This window comes from Pongo abelii, chromosome 4, assembly GCF_028885655.2.
Source record: "Pongo abelii isolate AG06213 chromosome 4, NHGRI_mPonAbe1-v2.0_pri, whole genome shotgun sequence".
NCBI lineage: Eukaryota > Metazoa > Chordata > Mammalia > Primates > Hominidae > Pongo > Pongo abelii.
This window is the reverse complement of record NC_071989.2, coordinates 151,647,063-151,668,955: the sequence shown is the minus strand read 5'-3', so window position 1 is coordinate 151,668,955 and position 21,893 is coordinate 151,647,063. Positions and strand designations below refer to the sequence as shown.

The 21,893-nt window shown below is 36.0% G+C and overlaps 1 protein-coding gene across 10 annotated transcripts in view; it reads left to right on the top strand.

Annotated features, from left to right (window-relative positions):
- NR3C1 (nuclear receptor subfamily 3 group C member 1) overlaps positions 1–19,192 on the top strand; it is a 124,666-nt gene extending 105,474 nt beyond the window's left edge. For 7 of the 10 annotated variants that reach the window (XM_024246811.3, XM_054555228.2, XM_054555230.2 and 4 more), the window contains exons 7-9: positions 1,811–1,941; positions 14,397–14,554; positions 15,088–19,192. In XM_024246811.3, the coding sequence (XP_024102579.3) occupies positions 1,811–1,941; positions 14,397–14,554; positions 15,088–15,240 (442 nt within the window). In that variant the 3' untranslated portion in view covers positions 15,241–19,192. 10 annotated transcript variants of the gene reach the window in all.
- The last annotated feature ends 2,701 nt before the right edge of the window (positions 19,193–21,893 follow it).

The following is a 21,893-nucleotide window of genomic DNA, read 5'->3' as shown; positions in this document are numbered from 1 at the left end:
ACTTTTTAATATGTAATTTGAAGGCATTTAAGTGGAATTAAAAGCATAAACAGATTTGTATGAAACACCAACTTATCCTTCTGGTTTATAAAACTAACCTAATTTAGGGTTCTTATTATTAGGGCATTCAGATTTAGCTTTAAGCAGTCACAGCAAAATCTAATCATGCCACATACATTCCTTACATAAAGTGGGATTTATAATTTTTTTTCCTCAACAGATTTACATTAGTTTCATTTTCATTAAGGGATATATGTACTTCCTATTCTTGTGTTCTCATGCTGCTGCATACAAGATGGGCAGTCCTCCACCTTTTTCTTTTCTTTTTTTTGAGACGAGTCTTACTCTGTCACCCAGGCTCAAGTGTAGTGGTGTGATCTTGGCTCATGGCAACCTCTGCCTCCCAGGTTCAAGTGATTCCCTGCCTCAGCCTCCTGAATAGCTGGGATTACAGGTGCACTCCACCACACTTGGCTAATTTTTTGTATTTTTAGTAGAGATGGTGTTTTGCCATATTGGCCAGGCTGGTCTTGAACTCCTGACCTCAAGTGATCCACCCACTTTGGCCTCCCAGAGTGCTGGGATTACAGGTGTAAGCCACCGCACCCAGCCCTCCACCCTTTTTTCTTAGCCCACTGTGTTTCCATACTGCTCTGGTGTCTGTGACAGGCAGATATTGCATATCAGAAAGTATGCATTCAAGTTCTGACCCTCTATAGAGCTGTAAAACAGTCTCTCATGGTTGCCCTTAGGTCAGAACGTTGTGGAAAAAAAAATTTTGTTGTTTTTACAGCCAACAAGAATGAGTTTTTACTTATTCTACTACACTATAACTTTGTTGAAATTTTCAGTTATATGAGTATAACCATGTACAAGTAACTAAACGAAAAAAAGGTGCCTCCCAAAAAAGGAGTGCTTTACCTACTATTAAGGACTGGGGAGGTGCCTCTTCGGTAAGAGCAGATTTTAAATTTGAAGAGCCTCTGATCACTTTGGCAGCATATAATTCATGTCTAATTTATTTTATATAAAGGAATAAACCACATATTCAGTACAGAAAAATAATAACCTTTCTGTTGTTAAGTCCAAGATGACTTTCTGTCAGAAACTTAAAAAAAATCTTGAAGCATTTTAAAGCTGTGAACTGGGCCCAGTTTCAGGCTCTTAGTGTCATTTCACAAGTCAGGAAACTAATTTAGAGACCTATTTGAAAATCATAGGTATGTAATGACTTGAGAATCATAAGCAAGAATTGGTTTAGTACCTTTAGTTTAAAGAATATTAGGGCATATGCCTGTCAGAGGCAGATTTTGAGCATCAGAAGTCTAGAATCAAGTTCTAGGTCTCGCCCTCTGCATAACTGTGAACAGTGTCACACATTTTTGTCTTTAGGATGGAATGTTGTGAAAAAATTTACCTTTAAAAATCAAGTGTGTAGGACATAAAACTGTTGTCTAATTGACCATATTCAAATGATAAACCTTGATTTAAATGAGCAACTAGTAATAAGTTCTATAAGAATTCTAATACTTTAATTAAATAATAAAATAATACATGGCATGCATGATAGAAAATAACATCTCCACTGTTACATTAGATTGTTCATTAGTCTCTTTAAACAGCCAAGATGCAGGAAGAAGTTTAAGGAAAGTTCTCCAAAATTCTGATTTTATAGGGAATTAGCAATAATATTATTGCAGTAGTTGTTTTTCTTTATGAGTTCATAGTTTTGCAAAACAAAACAAAAATGTGCTTTTTTGGGGGAAGTAGCAGTATTTCTAACTAATACCCTGCTATTTATCTTTCACAGGCAGAGAATGACTCTACCCTGCATGTACGACCAATGTAAACACATGCTGTATGTTTCCTCTGAGTTACACAGGCTTCAGGTATCTTATGAAGAGTATCTCTGTATGAAAACCTTACTGCTTCTCTCTTCAGGTTGGTAGAACACCTTTTCACCTTATGTCAAAAGCATGAAATATGAAGGCCTTAGAAACAAATGTTAATTTATATACATAGTACTAATAATTATACCAAGTCTACTATTATTTCCTACTAGTCAGATGATTTTTATGAATGTAAAATATTAGAAAGGCACAGTAAGTGATACCAAGATTAATAAGACAAATAGGTATAGCAGAAACAGAGAGGTATATGAGCTGCATAGGGATCTCTGTTGATAAGAATCTGTGTAGACTTTTTTCTCCTGCCTTCCTTTGATCTTTGATCATGGGAAGACACGGAAAAAGAAAGCTGACTACAGTGATTTTGTCTGCTACGCTGTTATTTGGTTAAAAATTTTAGTTTCCTAATTATTAGCATGTATAAGAAATTATGGGAGAAAAAGATGCATCCTAGAAAAGGTGTGCTTAATTACTATTGGGGATTGGTTAACATAGCATGGGAGCTGGATTGTCAGAGATTCACTAACTAGAAAATGGCAACAAGAGTTTATAAAACAAACTTCTGTGAGATTACTTTTTAGCTAGCAAAGACAGAGATGTCCTTCAGTAGGTGAAGTGATAAACTATGATACATCCAGATGATGGAATACTATTGAGGATTAAAAAAAAATAAGCTGTCAAGCCATGAAAACACATGGAGGGATGTTAAATGCATATTACTAAGTATGCATATTACTAAGTGAAAAAAGCTAATCTGAAAGGGCTACATACTGTGTGATTCTAACTATATAACATTCCATAAAAGGCAAAACTGTGACGACAGCAAAAAAAAAATCAGTGGTTGCCAGGGTTTAGAAGGAAGGGAGGGATAAATGTGCAGAGCACAGAGGATTTTTAGGGCAGTGAAAATACTTCGTATGATACTATAATGGTGGAAACATGTCATTATACATTTGTCCAAACCCAAAGAATGTCCACCACCGAGAGTGAACCCTCAACTATGGACTTTGGGTGATGATGTGTGGGACAGGAGGTATATGAAAAATCTCTGTACCTTCCTCCCAATTTTGCTGTGAACTTAAAACTGATCTAAAAAAAAGTCTTTTTTTAAAAAAAGCTCTATGAACTAGTTGGTATTATAAACCTTAGGCCATTTCAAGTAAAAATTACATATCAGTGTTTACTAAATACTGAATTAATAGCTGAATATCTCTTTCATATACAAATAAGTACATTTGCAATTTTTAAAAAAGTCTTAATTCCATTAGTAACTGTGGTTTCATAGTTGCCAAATACTGTAAGCTATGGATGTTGCACAAGACTGTGATTTTATTTAACCATTTCATATCTGTTTAAACATTTCCAGAGCACACATTCTTCTTAATGTTTTCACACTATTTTTGCTCAACAAAAAGTTATTTTATGTTAATGGATATAAGAAGTATTAATAATATTTCAATCAAGGCAAGAGAACCCGGTAAAGATCATTGCTAGAGACATGTTTAATGTTACCTGTAGCAGTACACTTGTTAAAGAAGTGATTAAGCAGTTACATAAAATTCTGATCATAACTTTGATTGATACCATGAAGGTATAATTCAGTGTCTAGATACTAACAACGTTACTTGTTTAAAAAAAAAGAATGGTTTCAATTGTATACATCCCAGACTAATTGAGCTATATGATTTTTTTCATTGTAAATAATATCACGAGTTCTTCTTTTTAAAAAATAATAGAATCATAAGGATGGAAATATATACCTTAAGATATAGACTTCTACTATGATAGACTACTGGAATAGGTATATAACCTCCCACCAAAAATGCTAGACTAAAAAAATTAAGAACTAAGGGAAGGCAGGAACCTACAGAGATAAGTGGAACTCAAGCCAACTTGCTCTTTGAGGGCATTTGTAGAACCTGGTAAATTAGTAAGTTTAATAAGTTGGGGTTTTTTTAAGTTTATAATCTTTTTAAAAATGATTTCAATAGGTTTTTGGGGAACAGGTAGTGTTAGGTTACATGAATAAGTTCTTTAGTGGTGATTTCTGGGATTTTGGTGCACCCATCACCCGAGCAGTGTACACTGTACCCAATGTGTAGTCTTTCATCCTTCATCCCCTCCCCAACCCTAGTCCCCAAAGTCCATTATATCATTCTCATGCCTTTGCATCTTCATAGTTTAGCTCCCACTTATAAGTGAGAACATGCAATATTTGGTTTTCCATTCCTGAGTTACTTCACTTATAATAATGGTTTCCAGTTCCATCCAGGTTGCTGCAAATGCCATTATTTTGTTCCTTTTTGTGGCTGAGTAGTATTCCATGGTATATATACACCACATTTTCTTTATCCATTTGTTAATTGATGGGCATTTGGACTGGTTCTGTATATTTAGTAAGTTTAAAAACAAGGGATGGAAATACAAATGCAGTTGAAAAGGCAGTGGATGGATCTAAAAGCAGATTGGACACATTTGAAGAAACACTTGAAATGTATATCTGAAAAAATCAGCCAGAATACAACTGTTTTTGATGTTTGTGTATATTAACCACAAGGGAAATCTGTAGGTACTGAAAATCACAACAGGAAAATGGCAACAAAGCTATAGAAACTGGAAAAGCAATGACTTTCCTTAGATCACGCAGAGAATGGAGGTCATAGAACAAACCACCACTTCAAAATCTAGAAGAACAGACAAATACAGAGAAACAGCCAAGATCAGCTTACTGGGAAAAGATGCCACTGAAGCCAGGAAGACTATGGCAATTTTGATGAATTGCTGGAGGTTGAGTGAGGACTAGTTTCAGAGTTAAAAACTCCCAGGGACCCAGTCTTAGTGGGGGTTTCCTGCAATTTCCTGGGTTTACCCCACAAAATTTCTAACTTCCAGAAACTCCACAAGGTTCTTATGGTGAAGATGCAAGAAAAATTCCCTCCTTTTTCTGGTAGGAGTAGGGGGAAGGTAAAATTTGGAAATATGTAGCAGAGTGTTCACAACAAAGGCCTGCCCTGTAAGGAAAACTAATTCAACAGGCCCTTATATGACCTGGGGGAAAGGCAAATAGAGGATTCTAGCCCTTTCTTAGCTTTCTTGTCTCATTTCTGAAAGTCACAGCCCAGGGATTCAGACCCACTAAGAAAAACTGAGACTTAATCATAAAGATTAAAAAACAATTCACCTCCCCCTCCCCCTCCCCAACACCTTACCACCGTATAAAAAGGGCTCCAGGATAAAATAACAGTGGATTACAACTGAGAGAGCTGCAAGACACAAGCTATTTAAGGAGTTCTTAGGAAACCCAAGAACAACAGAAGAATAAGTAAATATAAACAAGGAAACTAGAGGAAACTGAAGCCTCTAGTACCTACAACTATGGCAAACATTAAATACAGCCCAGCTCCTAGCCAGATTAGCATGAAACCTCACACTACAAGTCTAATTACTTCAGTTTTGATATATCATGTCCAGCTTTCAACAAAAAAACTATAAGGCATGCTAAAAGGCAAGAAAAAACCCACAGTCTGAAGAGACAAAAGCATCAGAAGCAGTCCTCAGATATGACACAAATATTTCAATTATCAGATAGGGAATTTACAATACCTATGATTAGTAGGTTAAAGGCTCCAATGGAAAAAAGTAGACAACATGCAAGAAGTGATGTACGCAGAGAGATGGAAACTCTAAAAATAAATGCTAAGGAATGCTGTAAAGAAATGCAGAATTATGTTGATGGGCTCATCAGTAGACTGAGCCCAGCCAAGCAAAGAGTCAGTGAGCTTGAAGATAGGTCAAAGGAAATTCCCCCAAACTCAAATGCAATATAAACATGGTAGACATTAATCCAGCTGTATCAGTAATTACTTTAAATTTGAATGCTCTAAGTACACCAATCACCTATTTTTTTAACTAGGAGGTGAAAATAAAGTTTGCCACCAGATGCTCACTAAAAAATTATTAGAGGATATACTTAGGCTAAAGAAAAGTAATCCTGGCCAGGCGTGGTGGCTCACACCTGTAATCCCAACACTTTGGGAGGCTGAGGCAGGCAGATCACGGAGTCAAGAGATCAAGACCATCCTGGCTTACGTGGTAAAACCCCATCTCTACTAAAAATACAAAACTTAGCTGGGGGTGGTGGTACATGCCTGTGTAGTCCCAGCTACTCAGGAGGCTGAGGCAGGAGAATCACTTGAACCTGGGACACAGAGGTTGCAGAGAGCCAAGATCACACCACTGCACTCCAGCCTGGTGACAGAGGGAGACTCCATCTTAGAAAAAAAATAAAATAAAAGTAATCCCATCTTTAAGAAGGACTGAAGAATAAGGAAAGTGGTAAATAATATAGATATATTTAAACTGACATTTACTATATATAAAATAACAACAGTAACAATTTCCTTGAGGGTTAAAAAGTAGAACTAAAGTATGTTTAAGTTTCAAGGATGACAACTAGAAATAGGGTATGCAGGGTATGCAAAGTACCAAACCATCGGGGGAAGAGAATACCTAAGAAAAACAATCCAAAAGAATGAAAGACATGAGAGGAGGGAGGAAAAAAATGCATAAACAAGGGCGTGATAACAGGAAGTAACAGATAAGGTACAGTAGTACAGCTAAATTCAAACACATCAGTAGTTTAGTTTCATTAAATATAGAGATGGGGCCAGGTGCAGTGGCTCACACCTGTAATCCCAGCACTTTGGGAGGCTGAGGTGGGCAGATCACTTGAGGTCAGGAGTTCGAGACTAGCCTGACCAACATGGCGAAACTCCGACTCTACTAAAACTATAAAAAGTTAGCCGGGTGTGGTGGTGCATGCCTGTTATCCCAGCTACTCAGGAGGCTGAGGCACAAGAATCATTTGAACCTGGGAGATGGAGGTTGCAGTGAGCCAAGATCGTGCCACTGCTCTCCAAACTGGGTGACAGAGGGACACTGTCTCAAAAATAAAATAAATGTAGAGATGGACTGAATGCTCCAAGCTAATCTGACAGGATTTTAGAAATAATCCAAATTTATGCTATTTAAAAAGAGCTATATCTGAATAAAGATATTGAAAGGCTGAAGTAAAAGGATCTACTTTGCATGGTATAACCCAAGACATGGCAAACTTTTTCTGTAAAGGGCCAGATGGTAAATGTTGTTAGCTTTGCACAGTCTCTGTCACAGCTACTAAACTCTGCCCTTGTGGCAGGAACATAGTCATTGACAATACTCAAATAGAACAGGCATGGCTGTGTTCCAATAAAACTTTATTTACAAATACACGCTGCAAGTAGGATTTGGCCCATAGGCCAAAGTTTGCTGGCCCCTATATTGACCAAAAGAAAACCAAAGGAGCTACGTTATTACCAAGTAAAATAGATGTTAAGGCAAAATAATCCTTAAAGCATTTGTTCAGGAAAAATAATTGTAAATATGTAGTTTCAAATTACATAATACAAAAATTCATAGAACAAGAATACTTAGATAAATCTTGTAAAAATAATGAGATTTTACTATACCTTTCTTACAAATTAAGCAGACAAAAAAATAAGGATATGGATGTACATTTCATCTCTCTTGGGTCAATACTGAGGTGTGAGATCACTGGGACATAGGTTGAGTATATGTTTAAATTCATTTTTAAAATTGCCAAAATTTTCCACAATTGTTAACATTTACCAGAAATGTATGAGACTTCTTAAGATATGTTCTACATCCTCCTCGGTACTTGGTACTGTCAGCCTCTTTCATCATAGGTATACTGATGATTAAAGATATTAAGCATCTTTTCATGGGCTTATTGGCCACCTATATTTCTTATTTGGTATTGTGCCTCTTTTAATCTTTTGCCCATTTTTTAACTGGGTTTTAAGAATTGTTCAAATATTCTCAATATAGCCCTTTGTTAAATATATGTTTTGCATGTTTTCTTTAAGTGGATTACATTTACAGTTTTATTAACAGAAAATGTAGAGATGAGCAAAAGTGTATAATTTTGAAGAAAGCTTCATGTCTTTGTGTACTAAGAAAGTTTTGCTTAATCCAGGGTTAAAAAGATTTTCTACTATTTGTTTTCTTGTAGAAATTCTGTAGTTTCAGCTCACATGCTTAAGTATATGATGCAAGGTAAGGGACAAGGTTAAATTTTTTCCCCAAAATCCATATCTGGTTGCTCCAGAACTTGACTCTCTTTTCCCTATTGAGTTACTTGGCAGTTTTGTAGAAAACCAGTTGTTTGTATATGTGTGGGTCTACTTTCAGACTCTTTTTCTTACCCAATGATCTGTATGCCTATATTCATATTGATAACATCCTGTCTTGATTACTGTTGCATTACAGTAAATCTGGAAACTGGGTAATATGAATTCTCCAAATCTGTTGTTCTTTTCCAAACTGTTGTTTTGGATATTCTAGTTTCCTTGCATTTCCACTTCTTTTTTTTTTTTTTTTTTTTTGAGATGGAGTCTCACTCTTGTTGCCCAGGCTGGAGTGCAGTGGCATGATCTTGGCTCATCATCGCAGCCTCAGCCTCAGCCTCCCCAGCAGCTGGGATTGCAGGCACCCACCACCATGCTTGGCTAATTTTTGTATTTTTAGTAGAGACGGGGTTTCACCATGTTGGCCGGGCTAGTCTCGAACCCTGACCTCAGGTGATTCACCCACCTCGGCCTCCCAAAGTGCTGGGCTGGGATTACAGGCATGAGCAACTGCGCCTGGTCTTCCACATATTTTTTAATTAGCTTGACAATCCCTACCAAAAAAAAGTGTGGTGGTTCATACCAGTAATTCCGCCACTTTGAGAGGCCAAGGCAGGCAGATTGCTTAAGCAAGCCCAGGAGTTTGAGACCAGCCTGGGCAAAATGGCGAAACCCTGTCACTACACAAAATAGAAAAAATTAGCCAGGCATGGTAGCTTGTGCCTGTAGTTCCAGCTACCCAGGAGGCTGAGGAGGGAGGTCAAGGCTGCAGTGAGCCATGATCATGCCAGTGCACTCTAGCCTGGGCAACAGAGTGAGACTCTGTCTCAAAAACACAGTCTGATAGAATTTTTATTAGGATAGCCTTGAATCTATAGATCCATTTGAAAATAATTAACATCTTAAATTTCCAATTTCTGGCCGGGCGCTATGGCTTATGCCTGTAATTCCAGCACGTTGGGAGGCTGAGGTGGGCAGATCATCAAGTCAGGAGTTCGAGACCAGCCTGACCAACATGGTGAAATCCTGTCTCTACTAAAAATACAAAAAAATTAGCCAGGCGTGGTGGCACATGCCTGTAGTCCCACCTACTCAGGAGGCTGAGGCAGGAGAATCGCTTGAACCTGGGAGGCAGAGGTTGCAGTAAGCCGAGATTGTGCCACTGTACTCCAGCCTGGGCAACAGAGTGAGGCTCCGTCTCCAAAAAAAAAAAAAAAAAATTCCAGTTGTTGAGAGAGAATAGGAATTCCAGCTTTGGAGGAGTGGGGAGACCATCAAATCCTCTTTCCAAAAATACTACTAAGCAGAGTATAGTTCCACAAATATTCTTCTGTAAAGAGACTCACAGTACATATTTGTCTTTGTAGGCCATATAATCCCTATTGCAATTTCTCAATTCTACAGTTATAACAGGAAAGCAGCGATATATAGTATGTGAATGCTTGTGTTCCAATACAGATTTATTTGCAAAATCAGGAAAATGGCTTGAAATGGTTTAAGATCTAGTTTTCTGACTAGATCATGGTGTATAATCTTTTCCATATATATTTTGAATTTGGTTTGCTAATATTTTGTTGATCATTTCTATATCTCTCTTTATGAAGGATGCTGACCTACAACTTTCTTTTCTTGTGATATCTTTTTCTGGCTTTGTTACCAGGGTAGTACTAGCCTCTTAAAATGAGTTGAGAAGTATTTTCCATTTTCTTAAAGAGTTTATAGAGTATTGATCTTATTTATTCTTTAAATATTTGATACATGTCACCAGTGAAGCCATCTGGGTCTGGTGTTTTCTTTCAGGGAAGATTTTTAATTATTTGCTTATTTGTTATATAGATCTATTCAGAATTTATATTTTTCCTTGACATAGTTTTGTAATTTTTGTGTTTCTATGAAATGAGCCATTTTGTCTGAGTTGTCTAACTTGGGCATAAAGTTGTTTGTAATCTAATCCTTTAAATTTTGTAGGATCCATAGAGGTGTCCCCTTCATTATAGATTTTCATAATTTGTGCCTGATCATCTTTTTTTCATGGTCAGTCTAGTTAAAAATTTATCGATTTTGTTGGTCTTTACAAAGAACCAATTTTTGGTTTCATTGAAATTTTTAGCTTCATTGATTTTCTCTTTTTGTGTTCTATGTCATTATTATTTTTCTGCTTGCTTTTCATTTAATTTGTTCCTCTTTTTCTAGTTTAAGGTAGAAGTTTCCATTATTAGTTGAAGACCTTATTTTCTTATATAGATGTTTAAAGCTATAAATTTTTTATATATTTTCATTCATTTCATTTTCTAATGTCCATGATTTTTTTCATTGACCCATGTGTATTGCTTAATTAATTTTTACATATTTGGGGATTTTCCATATCTCTTCCTATTCATTTCTAATTTAATTCCATTGAGGTGGGAGGTACATTGAAGGACTCTAATATTGAATGACTCTAATAAGTCTTCTGAGACTTTTTTAGGCACTTGCATATGGTCTATCCTGAGTGTTCCATGAGTGCTTGAAAAAAAACTTACTGTGCTCTTGTTAAGTAGAGTTTTATGAACGTCAGTTAGGTCAAGTCGATTGATAGACTAGTTCAAGTTTTCTGTATCTTTGCTGATTTTCTGTCTAGTTGTTCTAGATCCTACAACTTTGTCTACATCCTTGCCAAAGCTTGGTATGGTCTTTTTATTATCGCTATCCTAAAGAGTATGTAGTTGACCCTTGTGACTTGCCATGCATTTAATGACTGCCCATGTTCATAGCAGCATTATTCATAATAGCAAAAAAACTTTTTATCATATGCTTTTGTGCCTCAAGACCATATATTTTTCGTTTTTAGTCACTAAGATGGTATAATGGTATAATATACTGTTTAATTTCTGAGTAATTGACTAGCCTTTCATTCCTGGGATAAATCCTATTTGGTTATGATATAGTATCCTTTTTACATATAGCTGAATTCATTGTACTAAAATTTTGGTATTTTTGCATCTAAATCCATGAGGGATATATGATAATATGGTATTATTTCTTTCTTAAACGTCTGGTAAAACTCAGCTGCGAAGCTGTCTTGGTTTGTTTGGAGCCTTTTTTGTAGAAAGGTTTTCAAGTACAAGTTCATCAAATGTTTACTGATAATATGTTTATTCTTGAGTGAGCTTTGTTGGTTTACATCTTTGAAGGAATTTAACTGTTTCCTTCAAATGTTGAATTTAAAGTTATTCATAATATTCCCATAATATCCTTCTAATGGCTCCAGTATCTCTAGTGTTATTCCCTTTCATTCATGACATTGGTATTTAATATATTCTTGCTTTTCTTTTTTTTTAATCAGTCTGGGTAAAAGTTTTTCAGTTTTACGGATGTTTTCATAGAACCAGCTTGGTCTTGATTTTGTTGTTGTTTATGCATGTTCTTGGTTATCCGTTTCTACTCTATCCTTTCCACTTTTCTTGTGTTTAGGGTAGAAGCATATATAATTGAGACCTTTCTTTTCTAATAAAAGCTTTTAATGCTGTCAATTTTCTAAGCACTGTCTTCATTGCATCCCACACATTTTGATATGCTGTGTTTTCAGTACTAGAGATTTTCAATTTTATGATGCCTTATTTAATCCATAGCTTACTAAATGTCAAATTCCAAACATTTGGGTTTTTCTACAGATATGTTTGTTACTGACTTCTGTTTTAATCTCATTTTTGTCAGAGAGCATTCATTGTATGACTCAATCCTCCTAAATGTATTCAGACTTGTTTTATGTTCTAGATTCATGTTCTGTGTATACTTGAAAAGAATGCAAGTTCTTGGGTAGACTGTTTCAGAAATGTCAGTCAAATTTAAGTCTTGTTTATTGTTATTGATTCTGAGACAAAGGTGTTTATAATTGTAGATTTGTCTGCTATATCTGACATTGCTAAATATCCTCTTGGAGGCAAAAATCTCCCCCTCCCTTTTGAGAACCACTGATCTATGTAGCCTTTTTTTCTGGGACTAATTTAGCCTTGCTTCTGAGATGTGGCCCCTAGGTCTCTACTGAATGCCCTGCATGTTTAATCAGATCTTTCTTTCCTCTGTGGCCTCAAGGGATTTCACCCTAAGTATGCACAAATTTTTATTCAGCCGAAGACTACAGATTTCTGGAGGCCTTTCTTTGTGTACCTCCTTTGTTTCCAATAGTCTGACCCATAAATTAAAGCTGCTTTAGCCTCCCCAAACTTCAATCTCTTTCTCCTCAACCCAGCAAGATTGCTAGACCCTGGGTTCCCTTTCCCTGCACTGCAGTATGATAATTACTTTCAAGCACAAAGGCTTAGAATTAAGATTTCTTACTCCTGGGCTAGGTATGGCTTACCGTATTTGTTTCTCTTTTCCTAGGGATCATAATCATGTATTGCTTGTCCACTTTTCCAGTAGGAGGGGAATTCCAGGCTGTACTTACTTCCTGCAGCCAAAAGAGGATGTTAAAACATTAAAAAAAAAAATTTAAGATGGAGGAAATTCTTTTATATGCATATTGAATTGGGCTTCACCATAGTTATTTTTAGAATTAGGACTAACCAGCAGGGAAAAAAAACCTATAAGCCATCACTGTTTTACAATTTTGCAATAATTAGATTTTCTGTAGTAATGTGTAAAATTAACCCATTGTTAATATAGAATGCCCTTATCACTCCTGATTAAGTGGTCTTCATTTTTTAATACTGATGTCTTATAATGCTTTATGGAATCAAACATTTTCATACATATTCATTAGTCTAATTCTAATCATAATCCAATGAAAAAGAGCAGGAAAGATGCTCAAGGAGGTTATATTCAAGTCCACATGGCAAGTAAGAAATAAGACTACTCGGCTGGGCACGGTGACTTACCGCCTGAAATCCCAGCACTTTGGGAGGCCAATGCACTCCAGCCTAGGCGACACAGCAAGACTCTGTCTCGGAAAAAAATAATAAGACTTCTCAAAGCTCCTAAATCCATAGCTTTTCCTCTATACCAGCATCTTCTAAAAATGTCAGCAGCAGTGAAGTTTCAGTTTGGGAAATAATGCATTTCCCCTCTCTGGAGAGTGTACAGTTATATCTCCAAGAAGTACTGAAATTCAGAAGTCTGCCTAATATGTATTAAACATTTAGCTTTTCTCAAACTTTGACCACCAAATCCTTTTTCTCCCTCTAATCACAGTTAACACAGAATCAGTGTTCCCAGGAGCACACTGTGAAAAATGTAGCACTCCACAAAAGTCCTAATTTCCACAGGATTAAGTGAAACCATGATTAACCCTCTGTTCTTTGTCCTTATTAGTACCATTTTCTGAAGAGTAGTGTACCCCCCACAAAATTTTTATACTAGTTTCACTAACCAGAATCCATGTACATAAGGAAGGACAGATATTTGCTCCCTATTAAGACATATCTATTAGCTACATTAAAAAAATGTATTGCATGCCAATTTTAAAGTTATAATTAACTGGTGATATCACAGATATTCTAAGATATAATTGCTGGAATAAACACTGTTGTTGAAGCCTTCTAGCTATCTCAATACTAGAATTAAACTCAAGTGCAGAATGGCAGACAAAGTTAACTAAAAATCACTGTATTATTTCATTTGGTCCTCCAGATAGCTTTGTGAGCTAGGGAGGAGAAGGTATCATCACCACTTCCATTTTATAGATGAGAAATCAAGTGATTTACTCAAGGTTAAGTCCTCCAATTCTTTGTTATCCTGCATTTTCTCTTGGCTGTAGTTTAATAATCCTAAGAAAATGCTTATATTTTAGGGTGCAGTAAGAGTACATAAACAATGTTAAATGCCCGTCTTGCATGTATAAAAAGTTATAGCAAGAAATCTGGCTGGGAATGGTGGCTCACACCTGTAATCCTAGCACTTTGGGAGGCCGAGGCACGAGGATTGCTTGAGCCCAGGAGTTTAAGACCAGCCTGGGCAACATAGGGAGATCCGGAGATCCTGTCTCTACAAAAAAATTTAGCCAGACACAGTGGCTTGTGCCTATAGTCCTAGCTACTCAGGAGGCTGAGGTGGGAGGATCACTTGAGCCAAGGAGGTCAAGGCTCCAGTGAGCTATGATTATGCCACTCAGACATGGTGGCTTGTGCCTATAGTCCTAGCTACTCAGGAGGCTGAGGTGGGAGGATCACTTGAGCCAAATAGGTCAAGGCTCCAGTGAGCTATGATTATGCCACTGCACTCCAGCCTGGATGACACAGTGAGACCCTATCTCAAAAAAAAAAAAAAAGAAAAAAAAAGAAAAGAAAAAGAAAATCCTTTAATTGACTTCATCTTAACCTTTTAGTTCCTAAGGACGGTCTGAAGAGCCAAGAGCTATTTGATGAAATTAGAATGACCTACATCAAAGAGCTAGGAAAAGCCATTGTCAAGAGGGAAGGAAACTCCAGCCAGAACTGGCAGCGGTTTTATCAACTGACAAAACTCTTGGATTCTATGCATGAAGTAAGTGTCAAACATAAAGCCAAATATAAAGAATTTTCTGTGACAAAGTATGTTTTGATTAGTGAATATAATTATATACCAACAGCGCCCCCCTCCCCCCACCCCCAGTTTGTGGATGTTGGTGATAGCTTGAGTTCAACTTAGGAACTTCAGTTTTGTAGACATTTTTCCTAAGGCCAATTATGAAATATCCTTTCACCTAGTCATGTGTATATAAAATCACCATATTATTACAGAATTTAATAACACTGTTTTTAAAAAGTATGATTAATCCATTACATTAGAATAATGCACCCTTCATATATTATGGTACTACAATGATTCATGAAATACTCAATTCCATATAATTCTACATACAATCAAAGAAATTTAAAATGTGTTTTGTACGGAAGTGCTTATTTTTCATCTGGGGAATTCCAGTGAGATTGGTATATTCTAGGCCAGATAATTTTTTCAAAATAGAGGACAACAAACATGAGATGTTCCCACTGACCAATTTGGAAGCCTGATCATTACTATATCTTCTCTTGCAGGTGGTTGAAAATCTCCTTAACTATTGCTTCCAAACATTTTTGGATAAGACCATGAGTATTGAATTCCCAGAGATGTTAGCTGAAATAATCACCAATCAGATACCAAAATATTCAAATGGAAATATCAAAAAACTTCTGTTTCATCAAAAGTGACTGCCTTAATAAGAATGGTTGCCTTAAAGAAAGTCGAATTAATAGCTTTTATTGTATAAACTATCAGTTTGTCCTGTAGAGGTTTTGTTGTTTTATTTTTTATTGTTTTCATCTGTTGTTTTGTTTTAAATACGCACTACATGTGGTTTATAGAGGGCCAAGACTTGGCAACAGAAGCAGTTGAGTCGTCATCACTTTTCAGTGATGGGAGAGTAGACGGTGAAATTCATTAGTTAATATATCCCAGAAATTAGAAACCTTAATATGTGGACGTAATCTCCACAGTCAAAGAAGGATGGCACCTAAACCACCAGTGCCCAAAGTCTGTGTGATGAACTTCCTGCTCATACTTTTTCACAGTTGGCTGGATGAAATTTTCTAGACTTTCTGTTGGTGTATCCCCCCCGTATAGTTAGTTAGGATAGCATTTTTGATTTATGCATGGAAACCTGAAAAAAAGTTTACAAGTGTATATCAGAAAAGGGAAGTTGTGCCTTTTATAGCTATTACTGTCTGGTTTTAACAGTTTCCTTTATATTTAGTGAACTACGCTTGCTCATTTTTTCTTACACGATTTTTATTCAAGTTATTGTACAGCTGTTTAAGATGGGCAGCTAGTTCTTAGCTTTCCCAAATAAACTCTAATCAATCATCTGTGTGAAAATGGGTTGGTGCTTCTAACCTGATGGCACTTAGCTATCAGAAGACCATAAAAATTGACTCAAATCTCCAGTATTCTTGTCAAGAAAAAAAAAAAAAAACTTCATATTTTGTATATATCTGCTTCAGTGGAGAATTATATAGGTTGTGCAAATTAACCGTCCTAACTGGTATAGAGCACCTAGTCCAGTGACCTGCTGGGTAAATTGTGGATGATGGTTGCAAAAGACTAATTTAAAAAATAACTACCAAGAGGCCCTGTCTGTACCTAATGCCCTTTTTTTGCAATGGCTATATGGCAAGAAAGCTGGTAAACTATTTGTCTTTCGGGACCTTTTGAAGTAGTTTGTATAACTTCTTAAAAGTTGTGATTCCAGATAACCAGCTGTAACACAGCTGAGAGACTTTTTTAATCAGAGCAAGTAATTCCTCTCACTAAACTTCTTTACCCAAAAACTAAATCTCTAATATGGCAAAAATGGCTAGACACCCATTTTCACATTCCCATCTGTCACCAATTGGTTAATCTTTCCTGATGGTACAGGAAAGCTCAGCTACTGATTTTTGTGATTTAGAACTGTATGTCAGACATCCATGTTTGTAAAACTACACATCCCTAATGTGTGCCATAGAGTTTAACACAAGTCCTGTGAATTTCTTCACTGTTGAAAATTATTTTAAACAAAATAGAAGCTGTAGTAGCCCTTTCTGTGTGCACCTTACCAACTTTCTGTAAACTCAAAACTTAACATATTTACTAAGCCACAAGAAATTTGATTTCTATTCAAGGTGGCCAAATTATTTGTGTAATAGAAAACTGAAAATCTAATATTAAAAATATGGAACTTCTAATATATTTTTATATTTAGTTATAGTTTCAGATATATATCATATTGGTATTCACTAATCTGGGAAGGGAAGGGCTACTGCAGCTTTACATGCAATTTATTAAAATGATTGTAAAATAGCTTGTATAGTGTAAAATAAGAATGATTTTTAGATGAGATTGTTTTATCATGACATGTTATATATTTTTTGTAGGGGTCAAAGAAATGCTGATGGATAACCTATATGATTTATAGTTTGTACATGCATTCATACAGGCAGCGATGGTCTCAGAAACCAAACAGCTTGTTCTAGGGGGAGATGGAGACTGGTCCTGTGTGCAGTGAAGGTTGCTGAGGCTCTGACCCAGTGAGATTACAGAGGAAGTTATCCTCTGCCTCCCATTCTGACCACCCTTCTCATTCCAACAGTGAGTCTGTCAGCGCAGGTTTAGTTTACTCAATCTCCCCTTGCACTAAAGTATGTAAAGTATGTAAACAGGAGACAGGAAGGTGGTGCTTACATACTTAAAGGCACCATCTAATAGCGGGTTACTTTCACATACAGCCCTCCCCCAGCAGTTGAATGACAACAGAAGCTTCAGAAGTTTGGCAATAGTTTGCATAGAGGTACCAGCAATATGTAAATAGTGCAGAATCTCATAGGTTGCCAATAATACACTAATTCCCTTCTATCCTACAACAAGAGTTTATTTCCAAATAAAATGAGGACATGTTTTTGTTTTCTTTGAATGCTTTTTGAATGTTATTTGTTATTTTCAGTATTTTGGAGAAATTATTTAATAAAAAAACAATCATTTGCTTTTTGAATGCTCTCTAAAAGGGAATGTAATATTTTAAGATGGTTTGTAACCCGGCTGGATAAATTTTTGGTGCCTAAGAAAACTGCTTGAATATTCTTATCAATGACAGTGTTAAGTTTCAAAAAGAGCTTCTAAAATGTAGATTATCATTCATTTATAGAATGTTATGTGGTTAAAACCAGAAAGCACATCTCACACATTAATCTGATTTTCGTCCCAACAATCTTGGCGCTCAAAAAAATAGAACTCAATGAAAAAAAGATTATGTGCACTTTGTTGTCAATAATAAGTCAACTGATGTTCATCAACAACTATAGGAGGCTTTTCATTAAATGGGAAAAGAAGCTGTGCCCTTTTAGGATACGTGGGGGAAAAGAAAGTCATCTTAATTATGTTTAATTATGGATTTAAATGCTATATGGTGGTGCTGTTTGAAAGCAGATTTATTTCCTATGTATGTGTTATCTGGCCATCCCAACCCCAACTATTGAAGTTTGTAGTAACTTCAGTGAGAGTTGGTTACTCACAACAAATCCTGAAAAGTATTTTTAGTGTTTGTTTGTAGGCATTCTGTGGGATACTATACAAGCAGAACTGAGGCACTTAGGACATAACACTTTTGGGGTATATATATCCAAATGCCTAAAACTATGGGAGGAAACCTTGGCCACCCCAAAAGGAAAACTATCATGATTTGTGTCTATGAAGTGCTGGATAATTAGCATGGGATGAGCCCTGGGCATGCCCATGAAGGAAAGCCACGCTCCCTTCAGGATTCAGAGGCAGGGAGCAATTCCAGTTTCACCTAAGTCTCATAATTTTAGTTCCCTTTTAAAAACCCTGAAAACTACATCACCATGGAATGAAAAATATTGTTATACAGTACATTGATCTGTCAAACTTCCAGAACCATGGCAGCCTTCAGTGAGATTTCCATCTTGGCTGGTCACTCCCTGACTGTAGCTGTAGGTGAATGTGTTTTTTTTATGTGTCTGGTTTTAGTGTCAGAAGGGAAATAAAAGTGTAAGGAGGACACTTTAAACCCTTTGGGTGGAGTTTCATAATTTCCCAGACTATTTTCAAGCAACCTGGTCCACCCAGGATTAGTGACCAGGTTTTCAGGAAAGGATTTGCTTCTCTCTAGAAAATGTCTGAAAGGATTTTATTTTCTGATGAAAGGCTGTATGAAAATACCCTCCTCAAATAACTTGCTTAACTACATATAGATTCAAGTGTGTCAATATTCTATTTTGTATATTAAATGCTATATAATGGGGACAAATCTATATTATACTGTGTATGGCATTATTAAGAAGCTTTTTCATTATTTTTTATCACAGTAATTTTAAAATGTGTAAAAATTAAAACCAGTGACTCCTGTTTAAAAATAAAAGTTGTAGTTTTTTATTCATGCTGAATAATAATCTGTAGTTTAAAAAAAAAGTGTCTTTTTACCTACGCAGTGAAATGTCAGACTGTAAAACCTTGTGTGGAAATGTTTAACTTTTATTTTTTCATTTAAATTTGCTGTTCTGGTATTACCAAACCACACATTTGTACCGAATTGGCAGTAAATGTTAGTTAGCCATTTACAGCAATGCCAAATATGGAGAAACATCATAATAAACAAAATCTGCTTTTTCATTATGTGACTCCAACATGCTTTTGTAGAACTTGTACAGTTCTGATTGTCCAATCTGATTTTTGTTCTGAAAGTAGAGTTACCCCTGCTTCAGGAACCTTAAGATAATATGGTGGGCATTTAAATGTCAGTGTGGCAATGTTCGCCTGCTAATATGGCATAAATTCAAAATAAGCTTAACCCTGGTGCCAAAGACCTGAAGATTATCCCATCCATGCCTCAAATGGTTGTGTGCCAATTACTGCAAAGGGTACTAAGGGAAGGAGAAACTCACTCCTGAGGCTGCTTCAAATGTATGTCTTTATCACAAAAGATGACATTTTATGTAAGCTAACGTTATCTAGTCAAAATTCTTAGCTTATTTTAAAATCAACGCTTCAAGAAAAGGGAATAAACATTTAATATAAATATCATAGCAGTATTGCACATAGAATAGAAAGGTCAGGCAGGGTAGTGGAAGTCAGCTATTCTATACAATCCAGTCAGTATTTTCCAAGACATTTGATGTTCAGGCCATATCCAGGAACTAGATGACCTAACAAACTTCTTTGACTACTTTTTTTTTTTCCACAAGAGATCTCCATCACTAAGAAAAAGAGCATTGTGATTTAAAAGCCAAATTTGCCTTATCCATCATCATGTGCACCAAGTATTTGCTACCTGCCTAGTATATAATATTGAAGATACAACATGAATAAGAAAAATACTATTGCTACCCTCAGTCAATTAGAGTATGTGATTGGAAAAGTGTGTAACAAATCTTTCCCAGTGTCTTCAGGTATAATGCAGAGATACCAGATACAGCATCAATATGTATACACATTATGGCTGTACCATTCACTTTAAGTAGTAACCTTACATTTCTGTAGAACATCTTCACATACATTTTTAACAAGCCTCATGGAATGAATGAATGACATGAAAATAATGAGGCAGATTATTCTCGTTTCCATTTTATAAGGAAGTAAACTCTGTAAGAAAGTAAACAGGCTCAGAATTTAAGCACTGATTCATAGCTCCTAGCTCCCATGTTATTGAAGTTTGAATGGAAAGCCTCTAATGAGGCCATTCATCTATCAGATGTCAAAAAGTATGTCTCTGGCCTGTGAGCCTCTAAGGGAACTGGTTATGTTTTTCTGTTTTAAATTAAACTAATGCTTTACTGAGCACTTACTATGTGCCAGGCACAATGATAATTCAATATATTATTTCATTTAATCTTAGTACCCCTCTGAAGTACTACTGTAAAGCAGTGCTATTATCCTCATTGCATTTATATCAGGAAACTGTGGCTTAAAGAATTGAGTAACTTGCCTACAGTCACAAAGCTAGCTCCAGAATCTATAGTTTTAACCACTATTGAGAAATTATTAATATGAGCTAACTAGGGCGAATGAACCCATATTGATCATTATGTGTCTGGCCTTTTGACATGTCCTCATTTAATCTAATCCCTTTTGCTACCATATCAATTTTGACTTAGAAATTTAACAATGATACATTAGTCCCTGCTTATATGGAGGATATGTTCCAAGACTCCCAATGGATGCCTGAAACATAGATAGTACTGAACTGCATGTTTTTTCCTATATTACATACCTATGATAAAGTTAATTTACAAATTAGATGCAGCAAGAGATTAACTCAATTACAACAATATACTGTAATAAAAGTTATGTGAATGTGATCTCTCAAAAAATCGTACTATACTGAAAGTAACTGAGACCACGGAAAGTGAAACCGCAGATAAGGGGGGCATTATTGTATTTCCTTCTCTTAAAAACGTGTCCTGTACCCTGGGGTGGTTGATGGTGGAAAATACTAGTTGCCTACAGATTACAGAATGCCCTTTGGTTTGTCTAATATACAACAGGGAGCCTATCTCACTAATGCCCACAGAAAAATCAAACATTTCTTCAAGTGATACGGAGCATATAGGGTACAGTCAAACCAAGGAAGAAAGTTGTTTATAAATGAAAACTATAGTGCAAGTTAAAATTTGCTCCTAGTTTTGCAGGTAAAGAGCCAGACTTTGGGTGTAGAAAAAAAGTTGAAAATACAGAGGCTTTTACACAAGGTGATTTTTTTTTTTTTTTTTTTTTTTTTTTTAGAATTTCAACTAATCTCTTTTAACTTAAAGTAAGTCGTTCTTAACAGTATTGGTAACTTTATAGCACTTTCTTTCTGGTGAAATAACCCCATCCTCCCTCTTATTTAGGCTTCCTGTTTCCTAGTTAAAATGAGGCAGTACTTTGTTAGGGAAGTAGTTTTACTTCACTTGGTTACAAACATGTAAGTCTCAGAACAAAAGAGTTTGTGCAGACCATATCAGACACTCAAAAAACTTTCTTCACTCTACCCACTTGTGTAAGAGACAACTTGTATTCTGTTCACCTTATGTACCCTCACCAAAATATTCAATAGGGTAATAATAGGGTAATAATGTGTATATAATGGCACACGTTTTTCTATTTTTGTTAAAGTTGCATTGTCTTAAAAGTACTGAGTATATACATGGGGTTTTGCTAGAAATAAAAATCTAGGTCATCCAAAACCACTACAATTGTTCACTAGGATTCCAAAGAATCAAGATAAAAATGAAACTTTCAATATGGCAAGAAAGGGGGACAGTGTGCATAAAAGCAAGCAAAGGCTCACAAAACATGAGAATATGTCACAAATACCTCCTGATCAGTTTCAAGA